Source organism: Solea solea, chromosome 3, assembly GCF_958295425.1.
Source record: "Solea solea chromosome 3, fSolSol10.1, whole genome shotgun sequence".
In the NCBI taxonomy this organism is placed as follows: Eukaryota; Metazoa; Chordata; class Actinopteri; order Pleuronectiformes; family Soleidae; genus Solea; species Solea solea.
In genome coordinates, this window is record NC_081136.1 from 27325629 (window position 1) to 27339159 (window position 13531).

The 13531-nt window shown below is 39.6% G+C and overlaps 1 protein-coding gene across 1 annotated transcript; it reads right to left on the minus strand.

The window, feature by feature from the left end:
* Positions 1 to 1451: 1451 nt before the first annotated feature.
* LOC131456950 (solute carrier organic anion transporter family member 1C1-like) lies at positions 1452 to 13459 on the minus strand. Its single transcript, XM_058625669.1, has 15 exons — positions 12988 to 13459; positions 11742 to 11848; positions 9570 to 9711; positions 9201 to 9333; positions 8427 to 8551; positions 8101 to 8247; positions 7865 to 7963; positions 7511 to 7768; positions 6757 to 6921; positions 5468 to 5663; positions 5190 to 5355; positions 4164 to 4348; positions 3902 to 3966; positions 3677 to 3794; positions 1452 to 3059 (listed from the first exon to the last, which is right to left on the minus strand). Exons 2-15 carry the CDS (start codon positions 11790 to 11792, stop codon positions 2840 to 2842), a joined length of 2070 nt encoding a protein of 689 aa, XP_058481652.1. The 5' UTR covers positions 11793 to 11848; positions 12988 to 13459; the 3' UTR covers positions 1452 to 2839.
* Positions 13460 to 13531: the final 72 nt, after the last annotated feature.

The following is a 13531-nucleotide window of genomic DNA, read 5'->3' on the forward strand; positions in this document are numbered from 1 at the left end:
ATAAATGCAGTAGAAGATAAATCATTTACTGTAGAAGAAAAATACCACCGTTGTTGTTTTTATGTCAAATTCTGTGATAATTGCCATTTTAATGAGAATGGTGCTCATATATTTGCAAACTGAGTCTAACTCATCCAATCCAATCCAGTTTTATTTATAAAGCACATTTTTATACCCCAGGGTGGACCAAAGTGCATACAACATACACATACAACACAAGGGCAATAAGAGGGCTAATGAGGGCTACAAGGCACACATAAAAGCCAATTAAAGACACATTTGAAAACAATAATACAAAAGAAATATAAGAAAATAAGCTAAAACAGATAGAAGAAACTCACTCCAACAAAAATAAATGTGTTTTTAAACATAATCAACATGTGTATGTAATGCTCAAGCATGTCTTGAATAAATCTGGCGTAATACACCTGCGTCACAGACGTACACTGTACATTTAGCTTTCATACTCCAATCTACACAAATGTAAATCTTAATCTTAATGTCACAACATCACATGACATAAGTGATTTGCGTAAAATGGCCACATCACTTGTGGTTCAGTTTTTATTGTTTTACATGTGCAAATATCGGTCAGGTGACGAGAAGAGATTTTACCTGGGAGACGTTTGACGATAGAAAACACTGAACACGATAGCTACATGACAAAGCAACTATTCAGAGTCTCTTTTTTCTCCAAAGAGCAGTAAATTAGCAACATATTTTGGCGTATATTTAATATGGAACATTTTTCACCTCTTAAATAGTGTATTGTGAGCTCAAACACCAGCAGCAGGGGCATGCGATCAAAAAGTTTCCACCGTTTTTGCCCACCATGGCTGGTAAATATTTGTATCGCATAATAGGAGGAAAACCTGGATCAAACAGGTTTGTTGCCACAAGCCTCCATTTCTGGTTTAGTTTGTTTGTCCTTAGAACCAGTTCAGCCTCCCTGTGCAAACTGATTGTAAGTCTAAAAGTTCTTAAAAGGTTTAGCTTGTGGTCTTATGGAATAGAGTCAGGTGAAGTAACTAACCACACCTACACGTCTTTTTATGGAACAAACCAAACTATTACTGTCTTTGTCCACATAACAAAGTCACAAAACTTTGACCAAGTCACAAACATTTGTACTTTCTTTTACTTATTTTTCTGTGCTTCCACTTTACTGGACCTAATCGTCACAGGTCTGCATTTAGAAGTTGCTGTGGTGCCTAAATTGTGTATTTTACTACAATTACTGCACTGAGACTGTGCCATTAGCCACTTACTGTAGGTGCTGTCCTCTCTTCTGCTGACATCAATTATCATTGCCTGAAAAGATGCTATTACTATAGTACAAGCGGCGAAAACCAAAACAGCAGTTGAAAGATGAAAGTGATCGGTTATAAGTATTGGTTTTCGCCAGTATCTGCCTTACAGTGTGACAAATGGAGCAAAAGCGTACAAAACAGTGTATTTTCAAAACATCTCTTTAATGTTGTCAGATATTTGTTCAAGGACAACTAACAAAACTGTAAAAAGTTATGATAAGACAAAAAATATTGGACTTAATACAAATCTAGTCTAACTCTTAACTATAATCAGCTATAGCTCCAGCGCTGTGCAAAAGACTCGGGGCGCCACCAATTTTGTTTCTGTCAAATTCTTTGAAAGCCAGTCTTATATATTTGCAAGCTGTCAATGAGTTTAACTCAGTCAACATGTGTATGCACAGAGGCTTTTGCACAGTGCTGTATAAACTGATGATAATCCACTCTCTCTCTATAACTACAGGGTAAAACAGGGTTGAAATCCGCTCACTCTTACCCCACTTTGCAAACGACAGTGAACCTTTGAAAACAAACATGACAAGAGTTAGAAGATTATGTGAATGTTCATGGCCTTCCGTGTTTGTGTGACATGTGCGCGATGTGATGTAACTAGAAGTGTGTAAAGGTGAGCTATCTAGACGTGTAATGTTAGAGAGGCACAGCACTGATAGTAGAGTCAAGTAAAGTTAGCAGCCTCACTGTCCCTCTTCTTCTTCTTCATGGACAAAAACAAATACTACATATAAGTTGCTTGGTGTGGCTCAAGTCACGTACTATAAAGACTATACTATTTTTCAAAAACCTTAGATTGCGATCAACGTTTGAGTATAAGTTCCTCTTATGCCAATGTAATGCATGCACACTATCATTTGCACAGTGCCAGTGAGTATATACACCTTATCCTCTGTATAAAGTCATATCAGGTGTAGTGTAGTATAGTACTGACGTATTGTCAACCCAGATACGAGCTCCCAATCACAACATAGCTGGAGTACAAACTTCACTTTTCAGATGGAAAGGGTTGCCTAACAGTAACTTTAACTAACTTTATCTTAAAAAACACACTTTTAAGATAAAGAAGACTTAAGCAGGCATGATAAGTGACTAAAATCTGTCAGCCATGTTATCAGTGAGAGCAAGAGTCCACTGTGTTGATAATACATACAACCGCACTTCAAAAAACGTGAAGTATCCCTTTAGGCCTCTTTATTTATTCATCATGTCTCAGCTCAGTGGTGAGAATAGCTGTGCTATCTCACAAACCCTCACCCACAACTGCAAAACATTGTCAGTAACTCATACAAACATTAGCATTCAAAACAATGCACTGTACATACATCATATTGAGCATATGCTGTAAAAACAAAATACAGTATACAGTATAACCACTATATAAAAAGACTAAAGAACACTGACACTGTACCATTGTCGCCTTTGGTCCGGGTCTGGGTGCAGCACAGTAGTAATGCAATGGAAATTACTGCACTTGTAATCACCTGCATTTTACAGAGGTGTCGATCTGTGTATCCTTAAATCGTGCTCTCCTTGTCTGTGTCGTCTTTGCCTTTGGTGATGCTGATGCTGATGCTGGCGCGTCCATTGGCCTCTCCTTTGCCCTCAAGTCCGTTCTCTTTGGCCTGATTTCTTAGGGCCAGTTTCTTATGTCGCTTGACAATTTTGAAGTAGAGGAACACCCAAAGTATGTTGGACAGGAAGTAGAATCCATTAATCAGCCCTAGGTAGGTTACTCTGGAAGTGCAGAACGTCAGAGCAGGTCAGGTGAAGCATTGTCACAGTAAGGTCTTTTTTATTTGGAATTTAAAGCTGTAGTCCGTATCCTTTAAATATGTACGTACATATACATATACATATACATGTATATATATATTTATATATATATGTGTATACATATGTATGTATGTATATACATATATTTATATGTATATGTATAAAAAACAGTGTTTTAATCTCACGTCACACACAAGAAGTGATTAGTTTTATGTCAAGACAGATGGAGGCAACGACACCATCTCACTGGTAAAGCAAGATGTTCTTCCAGTTTAGGAGATAAACACTTCTTAGCGCCATCTGCCTCTGTGGTGTCACTGTATACACGCAAAATACTCGACAGACGTGACAAACGTGACATCATATTTGTTCACAAAGAACAAGCAACAAAAATCACCAGTCTAAATCAACTAAATCTTGTGCAAAACGATGTCAAAAGTGTATTGAACTACATTATATGTTCACAATTGACTTTGTAAAACAAGTTGCATAAATGTCTCATTTAACCCAGAACACTGTGAAATAATTACAAACTAAGTCAATTGTGAAATGGATGAAGAAGAGACATTCCACTGTACCTGAAGGTGTTAGCATCATAGAGCCTACATGCCCCTCGCCCTCCGCACTGCTTGGTACCCCACTTCAAACAGGTCCGGTCAATGAGCACTCCAAAGTAAATAGGGGGCGGGATCCCACCTGCAAAGACAGAGTCACACTTGAACACACGGGTCGATGACTATCAGTGTTCTCGTAAGAAGCCTGGTATACAGTGTGTGTTGTTTTTTAATAGAAACTGTACTCACCCAGAGTTCTTACTATGAGTGTCTGCATACCCAACGCCAGGGCCTTTAAGTCTGACTGTATGGATCTGGAACATGAATATAAAACTCCTTAGACTATGCATACACATTTAGACGAAGAAACAATGAATTACGACACAGCAAGTTATGAGCAGTCACCAAAAACTCTCACGTACTCTCACATCTATTGCTTTACATTGTGCTGAAAAGTCATCATGTGCTTTGTTTTCTATTTAGACCACAATATACAAAATAAATGACTGACCTGAGCAGAACTATGTATCCTGGTGTGCCGCCGCATGCAGATATGAAGGACCCAACCACGGACAAAGCCATGTAGATTTTGAACATGCTATCACAGTTACTCCTCCTGGTGCACTGGCCCAGCACTGTAGACATGTTCATGCCTGGAGTTATCATCTCCCCAACACAGGTACAGTTATGAAACTCCTAAAAGAAAAACAGGAGACAGAGGGTGGGTCGTGATGAGAACTCGCCATGCCACCTTTTCTTTAAATCAGTTTATCATATACTGTTTATCTCATGATCTTAGTTTCTTATATCCTTTTTTTCCCACACAACCTATGCAATCTGATGAAACATTTCTTTCATTTTCACCAACTACACAAACACACCTGAGCAAAAAGTACTTGAAATGTTTAAAATCTGAATGAATTTGTGAAATGTGAGGAAATACGTCACAGCTCAAAGTTCACTTGGCTCTAGAGCTGAAACAATTAATCGATGAATTGATTATTAATCGATCACTAAATTAATCGACAACTATTTTGATAATCAATTAATCGGTTCGAAGCTTTTTTCATGATTAAAACAAGATTTCCGATTGCTTAAGCTTCTTATATGTGAGTATTTTCTTTATTTCTTTGCTCTGGATAACAAAGAAATCATTAAATGTGAATCATTTTGGTTTGTGGACAAAACAAATAAAGTAAAGAAGACGAATAAAACACATTTTGCCTGAATATTCACAGCCTGAATATGTGACCTATAAACCATATAAACCCCCCCCCCCCCCCCCCCCCCCCTCGGATGTCCATATAAGGAGTTGTGTATTAATGTATTCCCACGGCAATTTACCATGGTTAACCTTTGACACAGATCCGCATGAGCAGTAGGGCTTAAGGGTTAACATCTGTGTTGTCTCACGTCTTCCTGCGTGAGTTTCAGGTTATGCAATTTTTGAGACACTTTCTTACACATGTGACATATTTTTTACTTTGCGTCTCTTTTTATCGACCAGGTTTTCTGTGAGTACAAGTCACTGCCTCACCATATTCCTGCCAACGCCAGTGGAGGTCTGACAGCCAGCCAGGCAGGGTGACACATACGTCATGCCGTTTTGGGAACACACAGGGTCCCAGTGCTTCATTGAGCACGAACAGCCTGCATTGCACTGCGACAGCAACGTCTGCTGGTTGTAAGACACATGAGAATCCCTGTTGAACAGACATGAGTGACATTAAGTTAAGTCACGGCAATCTTTCCAAAGCACTCACTGATCTTTAAACAGTACTACCATGCGTTTGTGAAAGACCACATTCTACTCACCCCTGATATGAGACGGTGAGACCAGCCACTTCTGCGTTGTCACAGTGCAAGAAGACCTGCACCGCGAGCAGACAAAACGACGTGACAGTGGTGGTAATGGCCACCCTGGCTGCACCGATGATACCCAGCTTATAACGTTTCAACACATAACCTCCTGTGATGATGCCCAACGCCACTGCAGGCAGGTTCAGTACGCCTGGAGGGATGATCGATACACTGAAATTATTCCAACTTGAAAAAAACACTTTTTTTTTGTCCATAATGCAACACATTAACATAAGGAGTTGTTAAGAAACAGAAAACAAAGAGAATTGTGGAGTTGTGAGACAAACGCAACATGTTATTTAACACTATCAACAATATAAAGAGTGTTATTTAATAAAAGCAAAGACTGAATGTTTCAGAATTTGATCAACTAAACACTTTAACCAATTTGTTTAACACTTAGGTCCATGTCTCTCGATCATGCCACTTACAGTGGACTCACACGTACACAGTAGAGGCGTCAACTAGAGACCGTAGACAAAACAATGGATCTGGTTTCCTCGGTGAGGTCAAAACAAGGGAATGAGAATACAGTATACTGAATAGCTAATAGCTATAAAGTCCACTGTTAAGTAAGTTTATGGAAAAATGTGTTTCTACTTTACACTTGATTTGGGTGCGACTCTGATATTCGAAAACGTCAACATTGCACCAGACATATCATGATTCTGGGGGCTTATTGGTGACATCACAACACCAAGGGCACAAAGCCAGTCAAATCACATTTCCAACACTGTCCAAACAGAGCTCTCGGAAAACACTGGTCTCCCCCATTGCGGTGGTCTTTTTTTTTGTCTGAGCTAAACAACATTAACAACATTAGTGATTTTCAATAGCCTTTTCCTTCTGTGACAACCTTAATTCAAAAAACAGTCATGCCTTTGATTTATACAGTAGCCTAGGCTTCAACTTTATGCAAAATGCGCGAAAATTCTGTTCATCTAAATATTATTGTTCAATTTCATAATTGTTCATTGTAAAAACACTGAATTGTAAATCCATCAATCGGTAGTATTCGCTAGTCACGCGGGTAAAATAGCCATAAAAAGTTCAAGGTGATACTTTACAGACACACACAAACGCACACAAATAAAATCCACAGTGGGCTACTTTGAGCTGACATTCCAGGTCAACATTATCTCTCACAATAACACTTCCCTTCAACAACATCATTGTTTCAGATGCTCCTGCGCCACAAAGTGCAGTGAGCACACGGACTGGCTGCGGTCGGACATTGTTCATACCTATGAGGAAAGTGGCTTTGGAAGCTGACTGGCCATAGGTCTGCTCCAGAAACTTGGGCTTGAAGGTGATGAGGCCAATGAAGCCGTTGACGACCACCAGGTATGTGAGGATCATCAGTGTGTAGATGCTGTTCCTGAAGAGTCGTTTCAGAGATGGAACGAACTCTGGGGACAACAAAGCCAAATGAGTCTGAGGCAAAAATATGGGAATACATGGATTGTAAGAGGAATTAAAGAATTGTAAAAGAATCCTATCATCATTTACACATAACTATATGTATTCACATCCACACACACACATTTAGTGAAGGCTGTTCATTCATAGTAGCTGAAATAACGTTCATTTTCTGATTTATCTGGTGCATTAAATTCAGGAGCATAATTCCCCGTGTTAAAATATCTGTTTCTATATTTCCTATTTGCAGAAAACATCAAAAATCACTTCATTTACTGATCAAACAGACCTTTTCAACACGTTTGGGATTAGGGCATGAGTGAACCTTTGCTAGGTCAACTGATAGTGTGGTGGTTAGTGGTTTGGGCTCTGGTTTTACTGGGCTATATCTGGTTAATGATTGCGTCCATAACTCAAAAACTCACTTGAGTGTTGAGAGACACTTCACGTTCTCCCAGACGCACTTTATGCTCACTACTCACTATCGCTTTGGAGTTTTGTGCTGGCGTTCGCTGATGCAAAATGTTTGTAAGTAAACGTGACATGTGAAACATCAATGCACACACAGGTGACCTGTACCTTTAGCCATCTCCCGGATTGAGACCTGCTTCTCTTTCTCCTCCTCCTGCTCCTGCTCATCTGAAAGGAAATTATCCTGCTCTGCCAATGAGGACAGTTCTATGTGGTTGTGAATGTGCTCTTCGCCCTGCTTGGGCAGAGACCTGGGCAGGAAGAAGAATGGGATACTGGACAGCAGGGCCACAGTGCCAGTGGCTATGAAGCCCAACCACCAGGCCCCCACCCAGCGGGAGTCCTTATAGTTAATGCTGACACTCTCTGTGAGGGGGGAAAAAAAGGGGGGAGAGCAGGTTTTAGGTGGGATCAAAGCATTCGGTCCTATATTTAATCAGAACTATTTTACTGATTCCATACCTAAATCCACAAATCCAACGTCCACATAGATCTTAGCGAGGAAGGACCCAAGCATGTACCCAAACATAGGGCCTAAGATTCCCACTGTATTAATACATGCTGGCAAATGGAGAAACAGAGAAAGAGCAGTTGAGCACACGAGCATCATTGAGATAAAGAGGAAGAATAAAGAGGAAAGTGTGTGTGTGAAATGCTATTAAAACCAGCACGGTCAGCAAGAAAACAAACTCACTCACCCAAATAAAAAGGAGTATTCTCTTCTTTGGAGAAATCATCCAGGTAGGAAACACCCAGAGGCATGATGGGAGTCTCCCCAATCCCCCGCAGCATGTTCCCCACGAACACATAGATCCACATGGATGAGCCCACTGCCTGTTCACAAGCTTAGAGGGATGGGATTGAAAATGTGAATTTGACATTGCATCGGTGATATATATATATATATATAGATATAGATATAGATATAGATATATATCTATATCTATATATACATATATGGACAGTGGACTATTCAATGTGACAAAAGTGGACAAAAGTGATGTGGAGTTAGTTTGCGATGTACCTGCTTTGGGCTCTAAATCGAGTGTCTCATCTGTGTCAGTGATGCTGTGGTTGGAGAGACATGGCAGGATGGTCTCAGTGCTGTTGGCATCGATGCTGTGAGTCACACTCGTCTCATATTTATACCTGAAAAATACATAAAGAATTGTTTGAAGACCTGTTGAGTTCCAAATGACGCAGCTAAACAGAGAAAAGACTTTACACTGGACTGAAATCATACTGTTTTTATGTGCATGATGTACATTATGTGCCCACATTACACATGCACATTTTATAGACTGCAGCTTTGTGCTTATCTCCTCTCTTGGTTTAACAGACAAATAAAATGAAGGGCAAAGCCAGGCTGAGGGTTACATAAGCTGTGGCAAGAAAGTAGTCTTTTCTAGTAGTAGAGTATTAGAATAAGTAATCACCTGAGTCAGATGACTGTGGCTTGACTCAATATTAACATTATGTTTTGTCTCCAAGAGCTATTTGTGTAACAAGTATATTATTCTAACTAGAGAAAGCACACACAGACCTCCACGAAGGCCACTCAGTACACTAGCCTATCTTGCAAGGTTAACAGTTGTAAAAATCAGAATCTATGTCTGGATCAAGCCCCAAAATCTAATAACTGGGCCACAACCCACATCCACAGCAAGTTCCATGCAAATCTGTCCTTAAGTTTTTGAGTTATGCTGCTCACAAACAAACAAACAAACAAAAATACAGTAATCAACCTTAACAATATTAAATATGCAAACACTCAATGTGAAGGAAACTGTGTACTAACAAATCTTGGAGGAAGTGAGGCAGGGAGATGATGAACGATCCAAAAGCCATTATCACACAGCCGATACCGATCAGCCTGGGACGATGGAGCTTTGCACCAAAGTAGCTCACAAACGCTATTACCAACAGGTTTCCTAGGGATGACAAATAATATTGGAAAAAAAACAACGTGTGTGTAAATGAATGACTGTCTCAGAGGATTAGATGACTGGCTACAGAGTATACGTCACTTAGCCTTAACTATTAGGACATAGGCCCAATCCCATTTTTACCACCACCATTGGACATGAGTTTTTAAAAGTTATTCTTTTTTATTTAGTATGTTATTATACCTATAATATAATCAGTCATCATCACACAGTGCACATACCCATTTCAAAGCTGCCATCTATAACCCCAATGAGAGAGCTGGGGATGTCGAAGCGCCTCTCGATCTGAGTGATGGAGCTCTTCATATAGGCGCCACCAAAGGCTTTGGCGAAATATACAAACGCCAGCGAGGCCAGGAAGAGCTGGAAAACACAAGATGTGGATTTCATTAGAAGACTGAACTGAAAGTGTTGTCGTCTGTTGTGGGGATGAACATCTTCATAGAGAAACTAGTGTGAGTGAGTCTGTCTCTCTCTCTTTGTTGGGAATATGAATCTTTCTTTTTAAAAACTCATTTTTGATTGGGAATTTAGATTTTGTCATGGACCTAAAGATCTGTCGACACATCATGCAGTTTTTTGTGTTATCCCATCTGGGGTGCAATATGAGGTTCTTCTTTAACAGAGGATTTTAGGCCAGACTGACGCACATTTGTGGTACATAGGCTGTATGAAAAACTGTATGTAAGACATGTAAGAATCTGCAATGTAAGAATCACATGATCACATTAAACACACGTAGCCCAGTAAATGACATTGAAATGCCAGTCAATAAAGCACATCTTAAATTAGAAGAGTTGAAAGAAAAAGTCAGAGATTGGGGATTAATGTTATTGTTATTATGATTATTTGCTTTTTAAACATTCAAAACCAAAACAGTTAATCAACATTATGCTTCAATATCTCTGCCTAGTTCTGTTCTGTGGTCTGCGCAATAAAGTCTTGCTTAAATCTCAGTGTCAAACACATGCAAGATAAATCCCAGAGATGCAAAGTACAAGAACCGAGAGCCTGAAACCAGTATTTATAGACCGGTGCCAAGCCGGCTTCAAAGGCCCAGCAGCGTGTCTCATGAGTTTGCTTCAACTTCACCAACATCCTTCTCTGAATGTCGCCCTCGTGCATCAGGGAGCTGTGTGAGGACGTGAACTGTCCAGTCTCAGACACTGGAGCTGTGGACTGTCCTTCAATCCACATCGAAATCGTCAAGGGGTTTCTACTCAGACCTTTTTCAAACGCAAACTGGACCAGACCGCTTCTATTCTTCTGAGGTGAAATCACCACATTCAAGACTACCCCATACTTCGAAATAGTCTAAATAAAGTGTCTTGAGAGTAGCCTCCATTTGTCATATACTCTTTTGCAGACTTCCATTTCAACTTCAGTTTAGTGCTACCTCTGCTCAAGTCAGGCTTCATTTTCTTTCTCTTGTCATCTAATTTTCTGTTTCTTTCTTCAACTTGGTTTTTGGCAGCATAGTTCATGTCATAGGCAGCCTTGGAAGGGGCGTCAGTTAGCCCCGCAACAGCCTGAACCAACTGGTGGAAGAGCTCAGCTGCATTAGGGTTGTCAGGGTTCTTGTCCGGATGGCATTTCATTTAATCGATTTCTCGATTTCACTGTAGCGGTGCTTTTAATGCCAAGTAAACCATACAGGTCCATTTGTTGATTATTCTTGGAGCGTTCCAGACATATCTGTCAAAAAAATAGTGCCAACACAGAATCCCAAGATGTGTAAATCGGTGAAGTAAGAATAATATCTTCCAGCAAGATTCTTCTTCTAGTAATACTTCCCAGACGCAGGATGAACTCGGAGAGCTGAAAGTTTTTTATCGCCTAATCCAAAAGTATATAGATGTAAAAATTACTTTTGTGTGTTACTTTTTTCTTTTTGTGGTTTATTTGCTGTGTTGGTCCAAATTCCCACATGCAGCCACATCCTTGTCCCCATTATAGTTAAAAATTGAAAGGGAATTCACACTAGGTTGTAGGTCACAGACTATTCTGAGGATGGGTTTAGATAAGTGCGGCTCTTCTTACCAAAGAGTTAAGCAACATTAAAGGTGCCATAGGGCTCGGTGTGTTTTTAGACTTTACTCATGACTGTCTGTTATCAAAAAGAATGAGCTGTTAAAACACAAGAATCAAGAATGTTACTGATACAGGTCAAAGGCAACAATGCCACTCTTATTCTTCATGACAAGCTATTTACACTCTGTCTAAGATCACAATCCAATGCATTTGTAACACACCAAAAATGCCATGCCAAGACAAATGAAGTAAGAAGCATTTGTTTTTAAGATCTTTTGGTTAGTAAAACTGTGCTTGAGATGAGATATAAAGTAATGAGTGAAATCCTCTAACAGTGGGAAAAGGGGGCACATTTCACTGACCTTGAGCTTGGAGCAGCAAGCCTCACGTGTTTTTTTGGACTCTACACTCATGATGCTGTTTTTCTCTCAGTCAGTGCAAAGAGGCAGAAAACACAACACCAGTGGGCCTGTGGGGAAAAAACACATCAAGACAATGAGCACATCAGAGTTTAGGGATTAGAAGTGTGTTATATTGAAGTGATTTCGATTTGCTTCAGAATGTGCACAATTATATATATAAAAAAAACGTATTCTACAGTCTTTCAGATTTTCTACTAAATGAGGTCACTAGTTAAAGTGGTAGTCACTGATAAAGATGCAGGTGCTTTAAAGCACCGGTCTGTAACCTGTTGCCAAAACACTGCTACCACGACCTCACTCATGATTCAGAGAGCTGGGGTTAATGCATTAACCTAAAGTTCCCTTTCAACATTTTGCTTCACCTCACTGAGGTTTCAGAGAACCAGGGATAATTCCTTAACCTAGATTTCACCGCTTCACTGGCATAACTGTTATGCTTCCACGTTCAGTTTGTTGAATCCATGTACATGTGTTGCATGTGCATAAATATTTTGTGTGTGTGTGTTTGAATTTATATTATACTATGAGCCTGTGACAGAGTGCAATCCTAAATGTATAAATGTATAAATAAATAGAAACAATACAAATGTTCCAAGCCTTGATTAGTTGACTGAGTGAACTAGAAGAAATTCCTTTGTATTTATTCTGATCACATTAAACGCCAGAAAATAAGGCAAATCTGAAATTAAAAAGAGTTAAAAGAAAAAGTCAGAGATTGAGGATTAATGTTATGTAACATTTAACAGATTTCATTTGTTTTTTTTTATTAATATTCAAAACCAAACTGTCTATCAGATTTTGTACTAAAACAGTTGCTTCAATTAATCAACATATGCCTCAATATTTCTGCCTAGTGCTGTGTACTTTATCAAAAAAACTGTCAATAAATAAGTACTGCTTACTGATGTTAGTGTTGTTGTTGATATGGATATTTAATTGTATGTATGATGTTGCTGCTATTGCCTGTGCAATATAGTCTTGCTTCTGCATCTCAGTGCAGTGTGTGAAACAAACAGGAAAGGAGTTAAGTAACCCATTTTAGAAGTGACTTGCTTTCAAATTAACTTCCATCCCCTTTTTTTCCTCTAACCACAATAAACACAAATACACAAACAAATCAAATACAATGGTGCATCTTAGAGTTCCAATTAAAAGAGTTCAAAAGAAAAGCAGAGACAGTATTTACCTGAGAGGCAGTGGTGGTCCTGTGAGGGATGGCTGGGATGTGCTAACGTAGCTGAAGCCTTGTTGTACTTGGCAGGACTTTGTGCTTAAAGCAAGAGTCTTATCACAAACAAACTACAACATCACCTGTAATCAGTAACCCAGCCACTCATGTGCACTTGTCGATCATGTCAATAAAAAGCCCTCAAACCTCTATGACCAACACGCACACGGGCATCAACACACACACACACACACACAAACACACGCGCAACTTGAACCGACTAGTAGGGTGCATGTCTAAAAAGCACAGGAAAGATCAGAGGTTTCGCTGAAGGCAAACACACACACACACACACACAGACATTCACTGCACTTGCACATCCTCCTCTGTGAACATCTTATGCCTCCAAAGTATCCATCCTTTTGAATGGACAACAAACAGCAGCAGCGTGAAGCTGCCCAAAGCTTATTTTACAAGCCTAACTGTTTCTGTTAGTTTGCTGTTTTCAAAGACTGAAATGCTTTCCTCTCCTGGTGAAATTCTGCTTTTTTAAGACTGGGTG